Source organism: Penaeus monodon, chromosome 1 (assembly GCF_015228065.2).
Source record: "Penaeus monodon isolate SGIC_2016 chromosome 1, NSTDA_Pmon_1, whole genome shotgun sequence".
NCBI classification, from domain to species: domain Eukaryota; kingdom Metazoa; phylum Arthropoda; class Malacostraca; order Decapoda; family Penaeidae; genus Penaeus; species Penaeus monodon.
The window spans coordinates 49,752,147-49,771,089 of NC_051386.1; the positions used below are offsets into that span (position 1 = coordinate 49,752,147).

Below are 18,943 nucleotides of genomic sequence, written 5' to 3' on the forward strand. Positions count from 1 at the left end.
GTTACACTTCTAATGAAACCCGATCAGTCCTTTTATGGAACGTCTGTTTTAATGAAAAGCATGAACGCACTAGTGCAAACGTATCACTGATATGTTACCACTCATCACCTCATGGAGTCGACGATGGCAGGTTACCCTTGCACCAGATAACTCTTGAGTAATGCTAATTTCTCGCCAACAGAATCCATGATGGGATATTCTCCTCTGGTATGGTCATCTCGCCCGCCATCCTATCTGGCCTTACTCGACAGAGTACAATGTCAAACCCGCCGCCTTATGGAGTATAAGATGCAGATTCAGGGAAATGATCGCAGCGTTGTGCGTGTTCTACAAGGTCTACCAGTAGAACAGCAGAGAAAGGGAGGGAGGGAGGGAGGGAGGGAGAGAGAGAGAGAGAGAGAGAGAGAGAGAGAGGGGGGGGGGGGAAGGGGAGAGGGGAAAGACAGATAGAAAAAGGAAGAGAGGAAGTTTTAGACAGAGAGAGAGAAGCAGAGACAGGGAGAGGGAAAGAGAGAGAGACAGGGAGAAATAAACATACACACACATACGCACACACACACACGCATGTATATGTATGTGTGTATATATACATACATATGTGTGTGTGTGTGTGTGCGTATGTGCGCGTGCGTGCGTGCGTGTGCATGAGTGAGTCAGTGAGTGTGCGTGTGTGTATGTTCAAGTATCGATGTACCGGCATCGCCTTAGACAAGACTGTGTATGAATGCCCATTACTGGCTGTTGCTTAAGCTTACTTAAAATATCATAGTCAGAGTCTGACTCAGAAAATTATTACGAGAATATGCTGTTATTATAAGACTTTGGAAAGGGAAAGAGGCCACAACAGATGAGTGGATACATGCTACATTGGCCTTAATTGTCTGATGCAAGATACAAAAACTCTTTCAGATTAAGCCGATAACAATTTGATGAAGTGCGCAATATGATACCTATTATTTAGTATCTGAGTCGTATGCGTTTACTGGAGCATGGTATTAATTTCCATACAACAACATACCACATTTAAACGGGAGTGGATGTAATTTCAGTCTATCTCGTCTTCATATAATCCTTCATTGTATAGTGCGACCAAAAAGCACTGTGTTGGCGGACAGCCTCTTAGGGTCTTCGGCGGACGACATCGTGTCATGCAAAGTCTAATATTGATGTGGAATACTGGCACAGTGCACGAGTGCAGGAAACTGCGTTTCAAAGACTGTCGAAACAGAGGTCTGCGCCTGTGCTACGCTGCCCTGAGTGATAAAGTGCGCATTTTCATTTAAAATAGTGAGATGTATGCCCTGTTGTGTGGTGCGTTGCCTGTGTCACTTGCGCCGTCTTAATGTGCCCCCGGCTTCAGAGATATCTGCTTACGCATGGATATTTTTTCGGCGATTTTCTTTCTTTTCAGCTGTTAACCACATTTTGTTTAGAAACATTATCTTCTCTTCTCAAAGGTTTGGCTTTTTAACCATTATTTCTATAGGACGGAAGACATTCAAGTCCTACGCTTCTAAGGGTTTTTTTTTATAAGCTCTTCGTAGCGAACTCATCCCTTATTGGGATCCATGCTTTGAGGACACTCCTTTATTTTGAGCCATTCCCAGTAGAATCATTGATTCGAAAATGTTATCTCGTGGGAAATGGCAGTGACAAAGTGAGTTAAGGGGATAAGTTCGTAATAACTTAACTTTTAGAATGAAAAAGGTCTGCCATATGTGACCGACGTCAGTTTGTAAAGACCTAGATCTGTAATAATCATCTGATCTCTTAAGCTTCCTATGTATTTCCTTTCAAGATTTTGATAGAACTATATCAGTATTGCAATGCTAATAACTAATCGCCTGGCGAACTGCGATTTCTGGTAATGTATCAAATACATCGACAAGGTTAAAGGGGAATCACAAGGGTTTTTAAGTATTTCCTTCCTGAGTCACATCCGGTGGACAGTTCTTTACCACGTAAGGTATGACGGGATCGGAACCAGTACCTATTGTAAGTTGATATCCTCTCCATGAAGGTTAACTACTGTAGTCATCGGTCGTCACAGAAATTTAACCAATACATAATCCTGTTCCTTGCTTTTTCGATCTAGCTTTCCGTATTTCAGGCTAGGACTCACGCTAATAATAACGGATGTGATCGAGCATCCTTTATCTACAATTTGCGATGTTGTCTAAATGGTAGAGAATCTCGAATAATGCTTGTTCCAATATTTCATCGCATTCTCTTCATCTTCTAGACAATTTCTGTTCCGTGTTTGGCTCGCCCTCCGCCGTGAGATCTGAAACCTGCAAGACACCGTTATTCATTCCCGCTCTTAAAAAATCAGCGAGTTCGAATCAGTTATTGTTGCTTCGAAGCTTCCTGAACTCGTGTAAATGATTACCCCTTTTATACCGAAATACTTTCTCTTGTAATCGGAATCTGTACGAGTTTCGCTTGCCCTTTTCAAAAACATTGTAATGGCCCAATTCGTCAGCTTAGGTGTACGGACAAATTAATATCTGCAAATCCCCAATAAAAAAAATCAATTAAAGGAGCAAGGGATATAAAACTGAAGAAAACGTGCAGCTAGAAGTAAAAGTGAAAAGAGAGTGGAGATGCAGACCAATAACCCTTTGCTTCTTTACTGGGTTATGCCGTTTTGTAGTGTTACATCCATATGCGTTCTTAATGGCCCATGTCCAAGGTCCATCCTCAAAGACATGAACTAAGAATGATTTAAGAACTGCTTATGGAAGATGAGTCCGTCGCTTTCTTCCCCTCCTCCTCCGGTGGTAATAAGGGAGCGATAATGATGTCACTCGTTTTTATGGCCTCTATAGAAAAATAGAGAAAGTATATCCCCATACTTCAAAAAGGTGGAACTATTGTGTTCATCAACACCTCGAGTAAGCCCCTTACTTGGCACAATATTTTATGATGGAAGAAGTACAGCCATTAATCCCAGAATAGCCGCCTTTCGTAAAGAATCAGTGTAGAATGTGCCAACGTAAAATCCATGAGCAAATGATTAGTATTTCTAGATCCACTTGGCCTAACCGACGTCACTATTACGTATACCGGTCGCGCAGTGCTTTATCACCTGGCAGACGCTAAATGTGGGATCGAGATAAGTCTCGCTCTTTTTTTCAGATCTGCGTCTGGGTGCATAAGGAGGTGATGGCAATCTACTGTAAAACTGCGTGGCCATCAGTGGTAATTAGCGTTTCTGGAATGTTCTCGTACAGTGGGTCGTCTGAGTGTTGGACCTTCATCAATGTTTTATATACTAGTGTGTGAGGTATATGCAACTATCGAGTGGTTGTGTCTTACGTGGAATAAGTGTGAATGTGTAGTGATGTCGGTCCAGCACAAAGCTTGGTTCTGGATAACTTTCGTGTATTTTGTATTTTTGAAACTATACTAGTCTATTCGAGCTTCGGTCTGATTACTGCCTTCCAGCATTTCAATTTTGTTCGTGATATGCAGTGTGGCTGTATGCGAGTGTGGCGTTGGCTTGTTAGGTTCTTCCGTTGCATGTTTTCGTGTGCTACATCTGGACACGGAAAGGCCTTGTATTTTTCCTTGTCAGTGAAAGGTATGTCTGTGGTGTTTATTTTTGTGCTTGGCGGGTTAGGTTTGGCAGTTGAAATTATAGCGAATATTTATATTTGTAATTTTTGTTGTCTCTTGAATAGTGTTAGGTGCTAGTGATGGTAGGTCTACAATGTATAATATGAATAGTTTTACAGATAGACCACTCCCTTGGTGTACCTCACTCCCAAGGGGGATGGTGGGTCTCAAGGAAATGTGCCATATGATGGATGTTCTGACCTAGAGAAATTTGCAAAGAATGCACGTGAAGTTTCGTGGTAAGCAGTAAACTTATGATTTTGTGAGTTAATCGAAGGGCCTGCTGACGTGTATGTGTTAGTTTGCGAGAGGTGTCTCCTCATACTACCTGTGTATGGTCTGAACTCGTAAAAAGGAAGGATTGCGTGTATTGTTAACTTCCATGCGCATAGTAAGAAGTCTTGTTATGGTTAGTTCTAGTTTCATAGCAGTAACAAATTACTGAATTTGATACCGCAAGAACAATACTAAATTGGCGTGTGACATGAATCGTGTTAACGAGAACACACCAGATAACTGAAGAAGTGTGTACTGTTTGAAACAACTTTCCTGTTCTACTTACATCTACAGTATACAGAATAGCTAGATATAATCAGCTACCGTAAACAGATACAAAAATAGTGCCTCGGAATTAAACTGTGTTCTTTTTTTCTATAGAAGTGAGCGTGTTCTCACTATTAGGTGTAGTTAAGGCGGTTTCATCTATAGCTTATGGAAAGTATCGTGTGCTAGATACTCCGTATCTGTGGCAATTTTCATTCTCAAGTTCCGTGATCTGGGAATTTATCTGCATGTGGAGTCTTGTCATGACCCGTGTGCTGTTTGTTTTGTGTTTTTGGGCATGGTGGCTTATGCTCAATGTTTGTTTGACCCCATGAATATTTGTGCAAAGTTCAGCTTAACCCACTAGGTAAAGGCAATCGCACATGGCGTTAAAATCTGGGCCACAGTCTGAGCACCTTAGATAAAATTATTAGTTTGGTCATATTCTTAAGAGTGACATGAAAGGAGCTGTAATATGTGTAACAGGGGCGTTAACGAGGGCACTGCCCCATCCCAAGGCTCTGTTTGCCTCAGGGTCTGGCTTGCCCCCCCCCCCCCGCAAGGGCCTATAGGATAGGATTTGATTAGTCTCTTGATATATGTTTATATATATATATATATATATATATATATATATATATATTCTTTTACTTAAATAACAACTAATAGTTCTGGTTGCAGCTTAAAAATGTTAATAAAAAAAATCCGAATCCCACAGCTGATAGTACTGTTTCGTTCGCCTTGCCCTTGCCCCCCCCCCCACACACACCAAGAGAAAGTAGAAATGACGACCCTGGTGTGTACTGATTGGCATGTTACACGTATCCGAAAATTCTTGTTTTATCACCACAGCTTATTCAGCGTCACTGCCCGCATCCGAAATTTATTTGGGAGTGTGTTAATTTTTGTCCTATGTACATATACATAGACAATTCTTGTTTTATCACCACAGCTTATTCAGCGGGTGGTCTCTGCACGCATCCGAAATTTATTTGAGTGTGTGTACATATACGAGAAGCACATATACGGCAATGAATACCCTATCAGTGTGCTTCTTATGTAATGCATCTTTAACAAGTGTGAAATTACCTCAGTGGCAGTTAAGTTGCTCAAATAACCATTCTACCTATGTAGTACACTCTGCGACAGGACTCTGCACTACTGATATTTTATGAAGAACTACACTTCCTTTGGACCGGTTGATGACTATCTGGTTTCTTAAAAGTAGATTTCCATCGCTCACTCGCACGACTCTCACGAATCGCTCAGTGACCCGCTAGGTTTGCGTTTCTTACCGCGTAGCAATTGCGCTGCGACCGCGTTGCGAGTGCACATCCGGTCGCTTGACTCCCACAAAATCTGCTAGTGTTTTAGGCCGAAGCTAGCAGTCGCAAAATGCCTAGCGACCACAAGAGACCGGAAGAGAGCGCGTTGCTGCTCGTGATACCTCGAAGCGACCTCGATTATACCTCTTTGCTGCCAAGGTGTGTGTGTGTGTGTGTGTGTGTGTGTGTGTGTGTGTGTGTGTGTGTGTGTGTGTGTGTGTGTTGTGTGTGTGTGTGTGTGTGTGTGTGTGTGTGTGTGTGTGTGTGTGTGTGTGTGTGTGTTTTGTGCGCGCGCGCGCGCACAGTTACCAAGTTACCACACGCTTAAAAGACCCATATTACTAAATTTATGTGTGATATATATATGTAATATATATATATATATATATATATATATATATATATATATATATATATTGCTGTTTCATTCCTTTTGGTGAAAACCTTTTGAATTCCCTGAAATCCCGCGGGAAGTCACGTTCAAGTAAACACTACGTGAATGTTTTGGTTAGTGAATGTAACGCAAAAAATAAACCACTCGGTTTAATTTATTTTTAAAGGTAATTTAAGTCCTTCTTGGCGTATAATGTGTTTGTAGAATTGACATAGTGTTAGTGAATACGGATGTAGTTCGTTGCTGTATATTATTTCTTAGTTATAGAGAAAAAGTATGGTGAAAACACGCCCATCTTTCCTTGGCCTCTTAGTGCCTTGACGTCATTCATTTTCTTTATTTATAGAATGAGTTTTTGCAGTAAAGTTATCTAACGTGCTTCTAAAACACTTCTTTGCCAGTACATTGTTGCTTCTAGGCAGGATTGTATTCAAAGTACAGGGAGTTACTGAATCAGCTGTTAGTAAACTCCAGGTGAAGGTGGGAGATTTGGCCAGGTAAGGGTGTATTATTCTAAATTCTTGTTATGTAAATTTTGATTGTCAGATTGTAGTAGAACCTTGAAATAATGACAAAAGATTGATTTCACTTTTATAGAAAGACTACTGTTTGTATTGATAAGTTATAGCCGAGTAATTGGTGCACATGTGAGCATTCACTTTTACTTCTGAGTTTAGCCACAGGTGGAAACAAATGTTAGATAATTGATAACACAACCTTGACACACAAGAATTATAATTTCTCATGTAGTTTGGTGTGATTAGAACATTATATCCAAATTTAATTTTCAGTGCAAATCTTTAGTTTCGAAGTAAATAACCCACGACCCTCCCCATGCAACAGGCTTAGGAAACGCATGGACCATTGGAGATTTCAGGTGGGGTGGGGACATCAATCATTTAAAACATAGTTTATTTCTGTCTAGTAATAAAGTTGAAATGTGTAATATATGGCTTTCTTACAAATTATTGACCTACATTGGGTATTATATAGATTGCCACTGTACCTAAAGGCGCAAGAGCAAGAAAATCAAGAAACATCCTCCACATTTAATCAGGCAGGAGAGAGTTTGACAATAAACCTCCCTGGTGCTTCATCAGTATAAATATTATACCAGAATCAATTCATTAAATATTTATATCATCATGATACAACAGCCTAGAAAGTTAAACTTCAGAAAGCCTCAAACAACAAGCCTCATGAAACTGCCTTTGTTTATGGTGTAAACCCACATACAGCAGGATCCCCCAGTGCCACACCAAACCATGTCCCAGGTGGCCAACACAGCATGCTCTTCAATGGGTGAATTAGAAGTGCAGGAATTAAAAGTAAACCTTCTCTCTATGTTCTGAGTTGCAGCAGATCTCCTTCCCCCAGTTTCATGCTTGTTGTTGAATTAGGGGGACATAGGAGACAGACTTTTCTTCTGCCCCTTTCTGTAGTTGTTTCCCCCCCTCCCCCTCCAATTCCTTCTACTGTCTACTTCCTAAGGTGTGAGAGCTGTGTTGAAAGGATTAAAAACTGATTTTGTTCCAGTCATGAACAGCTTAGGAGAACCATCTGCACAGTATTTTCCTGTTTAGTTACTTAGCCGTTACTGCTCAAGGGGAGGACTTTTCTCTCCTCAATATACTCCAGGTTTACTATGGCCATTAATGAAAATTTTGCACCCTTATTAAGGGCTCTGAGGCTTGCCCCTTTTCAGCTAGCCCACAGATTTAAATTCTTCCATTTCCCTGACCCCAGGCTCTCCTTTAACCATGACTCTGAATGCTGCAACAACGACCCCCTCCACAACACCAATTAACCCTTCGCCACCGTAAATGTACGTAAATGCCATGGTACTCCTGGACTATATTCCAGGTGACGTGTATATGTGCCATGGTGTGCCGGTCCCATTTTCCAGGAGCATGCACGATCATGCTGTGCCCACTATGGTGGTGACACAATTGCCCAGTGGCAGGGCAAGGACCACTACAAATACAGACCAGGAAGGAGGGCCTTTGTATCGGGAAACCACCCGGCGGCATTGGGTTAAACCCTTAGTCAAGTCCAGATCATTCACCCAGGTCATTACTCAACCTCAAGAAAACCTTCCTCTTTTCCCACCATCCTCTACTTTACCTCCTCCACCCCCACAATTTTCTTAATCTACTAACCCCCCACTCTTATTACTACTCTACAGCCTTATTGTCCACCTTTCCACGCTACCTCTCTCAAGATTATTCGCTCTTCTACATGTCCCTGCCCTTCTACTACCCCCACTTCTGCAAACCTTTTGAATATTTTGTTTAGCCCAGCCAAATGGGACTTTTTTTTGTGTGTGATCCTCTCTGTAGCCCCTTACTCTCCTGTTCCATGAATGACTCCAAAAATAAGTAGACAAAGTTTCCTTCAACAGTCACCCTCATCACTCTTGCCTTGTCACAGTTACATCCAAATCCCAAGCTAAAGCATTATCCTAACTGACTTCACTGGCAAATCCATTTCTGCCTAGCCTCATCCCTCCCTCATTACTTGTACTAGAACTGTCTGTAGCAGCACAACCCTGCAACCTGAAGTTAGGCATAGTTTCCCAGGTTGGGTCACATCAGGTCCACTGCCATGTCCGTGCTCATTGGACATTGGGCTCCCCTTGTTCCCTGCATACTTACACAGTGCCCTTGTACTTAAGCCGTAGAATCCAAACCGAGATCAGCATTCCCCAGTCCTCCAGCAGAACACGACAACAGCAGCAGCAACACAAGGACTGCCCAGTCAATTGACTTGGGAGCCTGCCAGCTCCCCCTTTGATCTCTGACTTCACCTTCAGCACCCAGCCATACCTGTGGGCACTCATACCCACAACAAACCCTTCCCAAAGAGATAAGACTCCAGTTGCTCAAATAGTAGATGCCCAAGTACCATCTACTATACTGGTGACCTCGGAGTGACACATCATGGTATTTCGCTCACTCGCTTTGCTCACTCTATGGAGGGGGAGTACCTGTAGCAGCACGACCCCGCAACTTGAAGTACAGCATTGTTTCTCAGGTTGGATCACATCAGGTCCAAACCCATGTCCGCGCTCATTGGACAGTGGGCTCCACTCATTCTCTGCGCGCATACACAGTGCTCATGTACTTAAGCTGCAGAATCCAGAACCAAGATCAGCATTCCCCAATCCTCCAGCAGAACAAGACAACAGCAGCAGCCGACTGGGGAGCCTACTGGCCCCCCCCATTGATCTCTGACTTCACCTTCAGCACTCAACCATACCTGTGGGCACTCAAACCCACAACAAACACTCCCCAAAGAGATAAGACACCAGTAGCCCAAATAGTAGATACACAATAATCATCTACTATAGTCTCCATCTTCCTAACAAACTGCCCTGTCTATAACAAGGATTGGTCAGATTGTAGAGAAGATCTTGCCTGCCTCATGGACTAGGATGCAGTATCAGTACAGTGCTATACCATTCCCCTAAGAGGCCTCTGTAATTCCTTCACCACTGTTGCCAAGATTACTTTCTGTAGACTTGATCTCCCACTTAATGTTATATTGATGGAGATTCCCTCCCTGTCTGACCATATCAGCCTCCCCCCTTGTCAGTGTCAGAATTGTTGGCATCTAGGCCACCTTGCCAAAAACTGCCACTCCACAGCCTGATACTCTCTATGTGCCCAACCTGGTCAATCAAATTGCTCTGCACAATCACACACATGTGCCAGTTGTGGTGGCTCCTGTGTTGATGAGGTTTTTCTCTTACTTTCTACTCACCCTTCACTCCACCCACCTCCTTCCCAAGATGTTTCTTCATCTCCACCAGTATTTCTTCCTCAACCCACTTCTACCCTCCCCCTCTCCCAGTCAGATTCTTTTGCCATTCTAAATCTGTTCCAGATACTTCAGTCTCTACTTCCCCAGTAACTACCCTTCTTCCTCATCACCCAACTACCTTACAAGACATACTAAAAGTTCCACCCCATCTTCTCTTACTGTATCCTCTCCTAAATCAGTCTCTCCATCCACCCCTCAAATGTCTGTCCCCTCTTCTCCCCATCATAAGAAAACCTTTGTTTTTCAGACCTCCCACACCAACTCCACTTCAGAAATTCTCGAAGACATTGAAAACTAATTATGACCCAAGATAAAATGCCTACACTTCATCCATCCCCCTACCTCTCTGCTCCCATTCCTGCTAAACTCAAAGGAACGTCCATCCTCCTACTTATGTTCTCCCTACACCCCTTCCTCCCACTCCCTCCCAACACATCCCATTCCCCCAAGACATCAAGCCTACCTTTGACTGACTGCTTGTCTTCAGTCTACAGCCAAGGCCAAACAAATAAACAACTATTTAATGTGCACAAATTAGAGCACACTCAACCACACCTGACATGGTGAGATGTCAGGTGAGTGGGTTGAGGGAGCTTTCATTACTTTTTGTCTGTTGGGGAATTTAATTTCCAGGATTTGTTTTTCCTGATAGATGCTCTTTTCCAAACATCACATCAAACTTCATCTCTGAAGATGAAAGTTGAAGTAGCTGCTGCTGGTATTAAATTTTTATTCTAAATAACTTCTCTATTTTCAGTTTTTGCAAGAAAACTGGAGAAAATTATTGTAGATGTCATTATTTTAGCAACACCATTTCTTTTTCATCATGGAAGCCTCATTTTGATATATCAGTGCTATACCAAATGCAAAATTCCTCAGACTCAAATGTTTCAGGACCAGCAGTTTCAAACTGTTCATTTTGGAATCGATGTTTCTACTTAAAAATTCTTGGGAATGATATTTCTATTAAAAGCAGGTAAAAACTTTCAAGAAGGTTAGCATCTGTTTTCATAGCATGTACTTATATTTCATGGGCTAGATTATCCAGCTGGTCTAAATATTTCCACATTCAGAACATATCTGTTAATTGCTTAGTTATAAAAACCACAGTACATAATGAGTATTTAAGTCTTATTTTCAGTTGAAAGACTTGTAATTGTTAATTATACTCTGCCTTATCATTCCAGGTGAGATGGTAGCATAGAAGGAAAATGTCATTGTACGGAGAGAACGTCCGCTCTCCTTTAGAGCAAGTGTGGAGGCAGTTTGTACCTCAAGGGTATGATCAAGCACTACGCAATGCCTTTTATAATGTTGCTGCAGTCATCTTTGTTGGGGCAGCTGCTGCAGCTGCTTGGTCCGTTTACAAAATATTTGAGGTTCGTTTAAATTTTTTATTTCTTTTAATAATTTCTTAAATTTATATTTTAAGCTTGTTATCTTTCTAAACTAAATCAGCTGATATTTGATTTGTATATTTGATATGTAAATATAAAAAATATAATTCATTTACAGTTTAAGAAGTTGGAAAAATAATACTTAACATTATTGAATAGAATCCCATCAGTGATAATATAATATGTATGAATTTTTGTCAGTGTATATATTTGTTATACAATTTAGATTAGACATGTATAGAGTGATAATATCCCCATCAATATGGGATCATGTATTTTTCTTCCTCCATTTTGAGGGAATGTGAAAAATCATACAAAGTATGAAAATTGGAAAATGTAAAATCATATTGTGGATTATATCATCCCAAAATCCTTTGATTAAGATATAATCTTTATTTTCTTTGTTTTTGTTTTTATAGCCTTTTGTGCAGCCATTGCTATGGGCAGTTTTGATTGGTTCACTACTACATCCAGCCAAAGATGCATTAACACGGTGGACTCAAAACTGGCTTTTAGACGTGAGGGCGTCACATAGTCTTCTGTCAGTGTCTGTGGCTCTGCTTCCATTACATTTTCTTGACACTACATCTGAAGTTGTTGGCAGGTTTGTGTATTTAAATCTATATCTATTGCATGGAAAGAACTATAAATCTTTTTCACTGTTACTTAAATATGTAATGTGCATGGTGACACCAACACAAATGCAAAATGTTAAGTTTGTTAAAGATCAAACTTGGATAGCAATTAATACAGAACATGTATTCAACAGATTTGTTGTGCGGCATGTGCGGAGTGTTGTGACGGTTACAGTTATCTTACCACTGTTTTACATCATAATCCATCACACCCCCACATTCCTATCCACTCTTGCCTACACTCTTTGTTCAGCTACCATGTCAGTGATCACAGTTATTGTGTCAGTGGTGACATATAATGGATATGTTGTGAGTATACTTTAATTTTCTTTTTCTTTCTTTCTTTTTTTTTTAATAATGTCTTATTGAACAGTTTTGTATGAATTGAACTTGGTATGAGACATCTTACTAGGGATGTATGAAAGGCATGTGAAGTAACATTTGCACCATCCCCTAAGTGTAAATTTAATTGCGATATTTTCTTAGTTATTCATGTCCTCTCACAATTATGATTTAAAAATTAGTATACATATATGGTAATATTAGAGCACAGTTAATTGATTTTCCATAATACATTTTAAGAAGCAGTAGCCAAAGGGAAAATAATATATTACAAAAACATATTGATAGTACTCAAAATCATTGTGTTATTAATAATTATATGTCTGAAGGAAAGAGATCTATTATTATTATATTGTTTTTGTTGTAGGTTTTGACAGTAATCTTTGGATACCTTGTGGCTGTGATATTCTTCTGGTCTTCAGCAACTAGAGATGTCTTAGGTCGCATGAGTCTGGCAGTGTGGGTCATGGCAGCAGCTGGAATGTCTGGTAAAGTTGAAGCATGACATTATATTCTTTTCTATGATTGTATGTACAGTATTGTTATTGTAATTATCATTGTTATTATGGAAAAATATATGCTATTAATTTGATAGGAATAGTAGTAGTAGTAGTAGTAGTGTTATTATAATAATGATAATAATTGTTATTATTATTGTTGTTGTTGTTGTTATTGATAGTATTGTCACAATTATTATTACTATTGTTGTTGTTATTGCTGCTGTTGTTACTATTTTAAATATTATTATTATTATCATCATCATTCTTATTTTTCTGGTTATTATTTTTGTTATCATTGCTGGGAATGTTATTGTTATTATTATTATTATTAGTAGTAGTAGTAGTAGTAATACTACTACTACTATTGTTATTATTATTATTAGTTCCTAATATTATTACTTTTGTTATTATTATTAGTAGTATTTATATTATTGTTATAATTATCATCATCATCTTTTGGTAATATTTATTATTTTTGTTTTTATTTCTATTAACATTATTGTCACTTATCATCATTATCAATATCAGTATTGCCTTTTATAATTGTTGTTGTTATCATCATCATCATCATCATCATTATTATAGCTGTTGTTGTCATTATTATTATTGTTATTATTATTATTAACATTATTATCATTATCACTTTGATTTAATAGATATATGTGTGTGCGTGTGCGTGTGTGGACATATATATATGTTTATATATATATATATATATATATATATATATATATATATATATATATATATATATATATATATATATATATTTATTTATTTATTTATTTATTTATTTATTTATTTATTTATTATATTTCTAATGTGAATATCCTTATTGTTATTATGGTTATTATAACCATACATCATTATTATTGGTTAAAGTATATAATATACAAATTTCATCTTACTTGATGAAATCCAGAAACAGAAACAAGTGAAAGCAAGGGTGTTTCCTTTGAATCTAGGGTTGTGGCCAGCAGGGAGTGTTCCAGTCTTTATTATTCTGTGTCTTCTGCTTGTGGCTGGTCTAGTGACTGAAATCATGGACGTGTTTTCTGCTAATAAGGCCGCTAGTAAGTCTAGTTTTCAGTTTTGAATTGCATATGAATTTCCTGTGGATTTCACTATTTGTTCTTCATCATACTTGTTTTTCTATCTTTCCTTCTTTTTTTTTTTTTTTTCTTCATTCTCTTTTCTTATTTTTCTGCTCTGATTGATATATATATATATATATATATATATATATATATATATATATATATATATATATATATATATATATATATATATATATATATATACATATATACATATATACATATATATATATATATATATATATATGTATATATATATATATATATATATATGTATGTATATATATATATATATATATATATATATATATATATATATAATTTTTTTTTTTTTCTTTTTCTTTTCGTTTCTTTTCGCTTCTTTTCTCTTCTTCTCTTTTCTTTCCGTTTCGTTTCGTTTCGTTTCTTTTCTTTTCCTTCCCTTCCCTTCCCTTCCCTTCCCTTCCCTTCCCTTCCCTTCCCTTCCCTTCCCTTCCCTTCCCTTCCCTTCCCTTCCCTTCCCTTCCCTTCCCTTCCCTTCCCTTCCCTTCCCTTCCCTTCCCTTCCCTTCCCTTCCCTTCCCTTCCCTTCCCTTCCCTTCCCTTCCCTTCCCTTCCTTCTCCTTTTCGTTCTTTCTTTGGGCCCAATAATACTTGAATGGTTTGCCAGGCATATAGTAGTAATGTGAATTGAAACTGTTAATAGTTTTATGATTTGATATGTTCTGTATTTCCCATTTTATTGTGTAAATTGATATATATTTTTGTATATCAGATTTTTTCTAATTATCCAAACCTTTTGACAGAAGGTGATGATGCTAGCATTATAGAGGCAGCGTTGTTAGTGTGTTTAGGCAATGCATCTGCAATGGAGACTGTGACTTATGAAGGGCAAGAGAAGGTAAGGGGGAACACCTGATTCAGGGGCTAATTTCACTTTGGTCTTTTATGTTGAGTTGTTGTTGCTAGCATTTCTTTTTTCTTAGTTTTTATTTTATATATTCATTTATTTATTTGTTCATTTTGATAACTACACTGTTTGCATTCCTACCAAATAGACAGTAATTGTGCTAGGTCAGTTTCAAAAGTAAATAAAGAAAAAAAGGAAGTAATTTCTTGATATTTTACTTGCTTTTGCATATGGTACATATTTTGCTGTGGAATTAGGAATTAGATATGTTTTATTGCTGCAGATGTTTCTGTTCTATTGCAGTTATTATTGTTATTGTTGTTAAATTTTGATGTATCGCAGGAGAAAAGAGAAATGGAAGGTATAGGAACAGGTGGTTCACTTTCACCTGTTACTGAGGAGGACAGTGTAGAGGATATAGGCAACAAGGAGTCTCCCTCTCGGCTCTCATCAATCCCGGAAGTAACCACCACATCTGCTGCTGAGACTGATGAGGGAGCTACTGATAATGACCTGGATAAGGAAACACAGCAAGAATCCACATCAGACTTGGACAATGGGGACCAAACTCAGCTGCTGAAGGAGGATGTCTCTGCGTTGCTCTCACCGAAGCAAGAAGAGAAGATGCACCAGGCGACTGGGCAGAAGCCACATGCTGTAAGTCAGACCCCAGTGTCCAGCAACATGAGACTTGATTCACAACCATCCAGTCCCTACCCTAACCAAGAGCACCCTGACCTGGGACCTACTCCTTTGATCAATAAGCACCACTTGAAGGTTATTAATACACCTCCCAGATCACCCAGTCGTCAGCGTACTAATAGTGGAAATGCAAATACCTCAGTTCCCAGATGGCTGACACCACACTATCTGCCCAGTGCAGAAAGGATGGTGCCAGTCTTTGTTACAGGAAGTGGGGGATCAGGTTGGGTAGAAGTTAGAAACAGTGCCCGTGCCATCCCAATACGTCACCTGTCAAGTGTTTCTAAAGATTCCCCTTTGGCTGTTTCTCAAATGTATACCCCTTATCAGGTAAGGCCTTTGATATAGGTAGACTTTTGGTTTCGTGCATCCTAAGTGTAATCACGCAGTAGATCTCTCTCCTCAGGATAGCAACAGGATTAGTGAGTACTTGCTGTATAGTAGCTTGCATGTCATATAAGTATCATTGCTGAAGCTGAAGGATTACCTCCACCATAGAATGGTTCAAGGTTTGTCTTTGAATTCCTGGAAATATTCCAACTTATTTGATGTTTGGGAATAATGTAGAATATGTGTTAACTTTTAAGGGATTTACTTTTTTACTTTAAACATTTATCTGTGTCATTTGTTTGTCTCTAGCTGCATAGTTTTGACTTTTCCCCTTTCTCTCTCTCTCTCTCTCCCTCTCAATCTCAATCTCCCTCTCCCTCTCCCTCTCCCTCTCCCTCCCTTCCTCTCTCCCTCCCTCTTTCTCTCCCTCCCCCTCCTACTCTCCTTCCCTCCCTCCCACTCTCCCTCCCCCTCCTACTCCTTCCCTCCCTCACTCCCCCCTCCTTCAATGTGAATTTTTAGCCTTTTTGGGGGGAGGGTTGTCTTATGTACTGTCAGATACTGTATACATTTATTAGGCTTAAGAACATGGTTCTCTCCCCCCTTCGTCTTTGTCTGTACACATTTTTAAGGAACACTTTTTCCCCCTCCCAAGTTTTTTTTATTTTATTGTTTTTGTTCCTGATATATATGGTTCTTTACACTTGCTGGTGTGTGCAATTGAGTCTCGGTCTCTCTTCACATCTGTGGGTAGTTGCCAGAAAGAGCCCAAATTTGCATACCAACCTCACAAAATAATAATAGATAAAAAATATATGTATAGATTATGAATAAGATGGAACAAATTATTGTTAGCATATGTGTGACTAGGCCCCTCTTTACCAGGGACAAAATTCTTTGTCAAATACCATGTTTTTTTTTCCAAGAACTTATCATATGCCTTCCAGAAGCTGCCTGTGTAAGCAGAGAATCTGGACAATGTTTTAGGTCATTTACCAGATTTACAATGTTTTTCAAACATTCTTTGGAAAATTGACCCTTAAAGTGACTTATGCTGTTATTTTAACTGTTGTTGTTCTAAAACATGTAGGGACATTAGAACCTGTCTAAACCATTTAATCAAATAAACTAACTTGAGTAAGAGATAAACTTTATGAGAAATCTTTATCTATACTTTTTTTCTTGTTTTTAATCTAGTCAACCAATAAATGTAGTGATTTATTGGTTGACAGATGGATGATAGTAATGATGATTTGATGAATAACAAAATGGTGATGAGAATCATTTACAGTTTGATGATATTGATTTATTGCATTCAGCCAAGTATCACTATCTGTCAAAGTGTATCTTTACACTAACAGTAACTCTGTTTTTGTTTTATCTACTTTCCTCTTTTTCCTATTCCATCTTGTATTTTCTATTGATCTGTTGCATATTGGTATTATACTGATTTTGTTATGTTTTCAAGGTGATTTAGTGGCTATTTTTTGGTGTTTGCCTTGTACCTTTTATCTCGCACCTATTTTGTGGTAATAGATTAAAGGCCTAAAAGTTTTTCTTTTTGACTTTGTCATAATTATATAAATGCAGGTATAGATTGTGCAGCTGCCTTTTCATGCATGGTTTTCTCTCTCTCTCTCTCTCTCTCTCTCTCTCTCTCTCTCTCTCTCTCTCTCTCTCTCTCTCTCTCTCTCTCTCTCTCTCTCTCTCTCTCTCTCTCTCTCTCTCTCTCTCTCTCTCTCTCTCTCTCTCCCCCATCTCTCCATCTCTCCATCTCTCCATCTCTGAGAAAGAAGAAACTGCAATATTCATACTCTTATGATTATGATTTATGGATTATACTGGTGAATAACTTACTTTTCTCACTATACAATTTTCCTCTCTATCTAATACATAACTGTAGATGGAGTCACAATTGTTCTTAGTCTAAGTAATAGTGCATGTGTGATTCTAACCTAGTCATAAATACTAGGCTGTGTCTTTTCGGCTATCAAGTTCTTAGCGCCACACCTTTTGCTTATTTTCATATTTGATTGTGTTTCTTATGTCCTTTTGATTTGTCATGTACATAATAAAACCAAAGCACAACATTTTCAGAGACATGTGTGTGGTTGTATGTGAAATGTGCTTATGAATTCCTCTCCCTTCAAAACCTCAAGTATCATGGCATTTCAGGATGATCCTTACCGGACACCACTGATGGAGACGCCACGGCCACGACACCTGCTGAGTGGAAATGTGCCATCACGTGCGCTGCCTACCCATGGGCTGGTAAGTCCCGATGAACGCCCAGGTGAAGAAGATAATGGCAGCAACATGTATCTGAAGGTGAGTGTGATATACAATTAATGTTTTTATTTGTTTGTGTCTGATGTGGACATTATCTCTGTCTTTGCTACTTTTGTCTTTGAGGGTGCCTGCCCACCCATCACTGTCCTCTCCTTTCTTCTTCTCTCTACCTACCTCCCACCCTATTTCTCTCCCTCCACCTCCCATTATCCATTTCTTCCTCTCTGTCTTCCTCACTCACTCCCTTTCTTCACCACAATCTTCCTCCCTCTCTCCATTTCTTTCTCTCTCTCTCCATTTCTTTCTCTCTCTCTCCATTTCTTTCTCTCTCTCTCTCCATTTCTTTCTCTCTCTCTCTCCATTTCTTTCTCTCTCTCCATTTCTTTCTCTCTCTCTCCTTCTTTCTCTCTCTTTCTCCATTTCTTCTCTCTCTCTCTTTCTTTCTCTCTCTCTCCTTTCTCTCTCTCTCTCCTCTTCTCTTCTCTCTTTCTTTCTCTTTCTCTCTCTCTTCTCTTCTCTTCTCTCCTCTCTCTCTCTCTATCTTTCTCTCACTCTCTCTCTCTCTCTCTCCTCTTCTCTCTCTCTCTTCTCTTCTCTCTTCTCTTCTCTCTCTTCTCTCTCTCTTCTCTCTCTCTCTCTCTCTTCTTCTTTCTCTTTCTCTTCTCTTTCTTTTCTCTTCTCTCTCTCTCTCTCTCTCTCTCTCTCTCTCTCTCTCTTTCTCTCTCCCTCTCCTTCTCCCTCTCCCTCTCCCTCTCCCTCTCCCTCTCCCCCCTCTCCTCATCCTCATCCTCCCCACTCTCTCCCTCCCCCTCCCCCTCTTCTTCCCCTATCCCGCTCTCTCCTCCCTTCCTTTCTTCTTCCCTCCCTTACCTCATATATATATATATATATATATATATATATATATATATATATATATATATATATATATATATATATATATATATATATATATATATGCATGTACATTATTGTTAGACAAGATATGATATACTTTATATTTGTAGACATAGGAGAAATGTCAACTCTACAGTTATCCTCTCGTTGACCAGGGTGTGTTG

General features: G+C 39.0%; 1 protein-coding gene across 1 annotated transcript in view; it reads left to right on the forward strand.

Annotated features, from left to right (window-relative positions):
* Positions 1-5,955: 5,955 nt before the first annotated feature.
* The window catches only part of LOC119573644 (transmembrane protein 245-like), a 30,034-nt gene continuing 17,046 nt past the window's right edge, over positions 5,956-18,943 (forward strand). Inside the window, exons 1-10 of the mRNA XM_037920823.1 lie at positions 5,956-6,046; positions 10,890-11,081; positions 11,519-11,703; positions 11,869-12,043; positions 12,444-12,564; positions 13,542-13,649; positions 14,458-14,552; positions 14,904-15,218; positions 17,769-17,921; positions 18,935-18,943. The exon at positions 18,935-18,943 is cut by the window's right edge and continues 89 nt beyond it. Coding sequence (XP_037776751.1) covers positions 10,914-11,081; positions 11,519-11,703; positions 11,869-12,043; positions 12,444-12,564; positions 13,542-13,649; positions 14,458-14,552; positions 14,904-15,218; positions 17,769-17,921; positions 18,935-18,943 — 1,329 coding nt within the window. The 5' untranslated portion in view covers positions 5,956-6,046; positions 10,890-10,913. The remainder of the gene's footprint in view (positions 6,047-10,889; positions 11,082-11,518; positions 11,704-11,868; positions 12,044-12,443; positions 12,565-13,541; positions 13,650-14,457; positions 14,553-14,903; positions 15,219-17,768; positions 17,922-18,934) is intronic.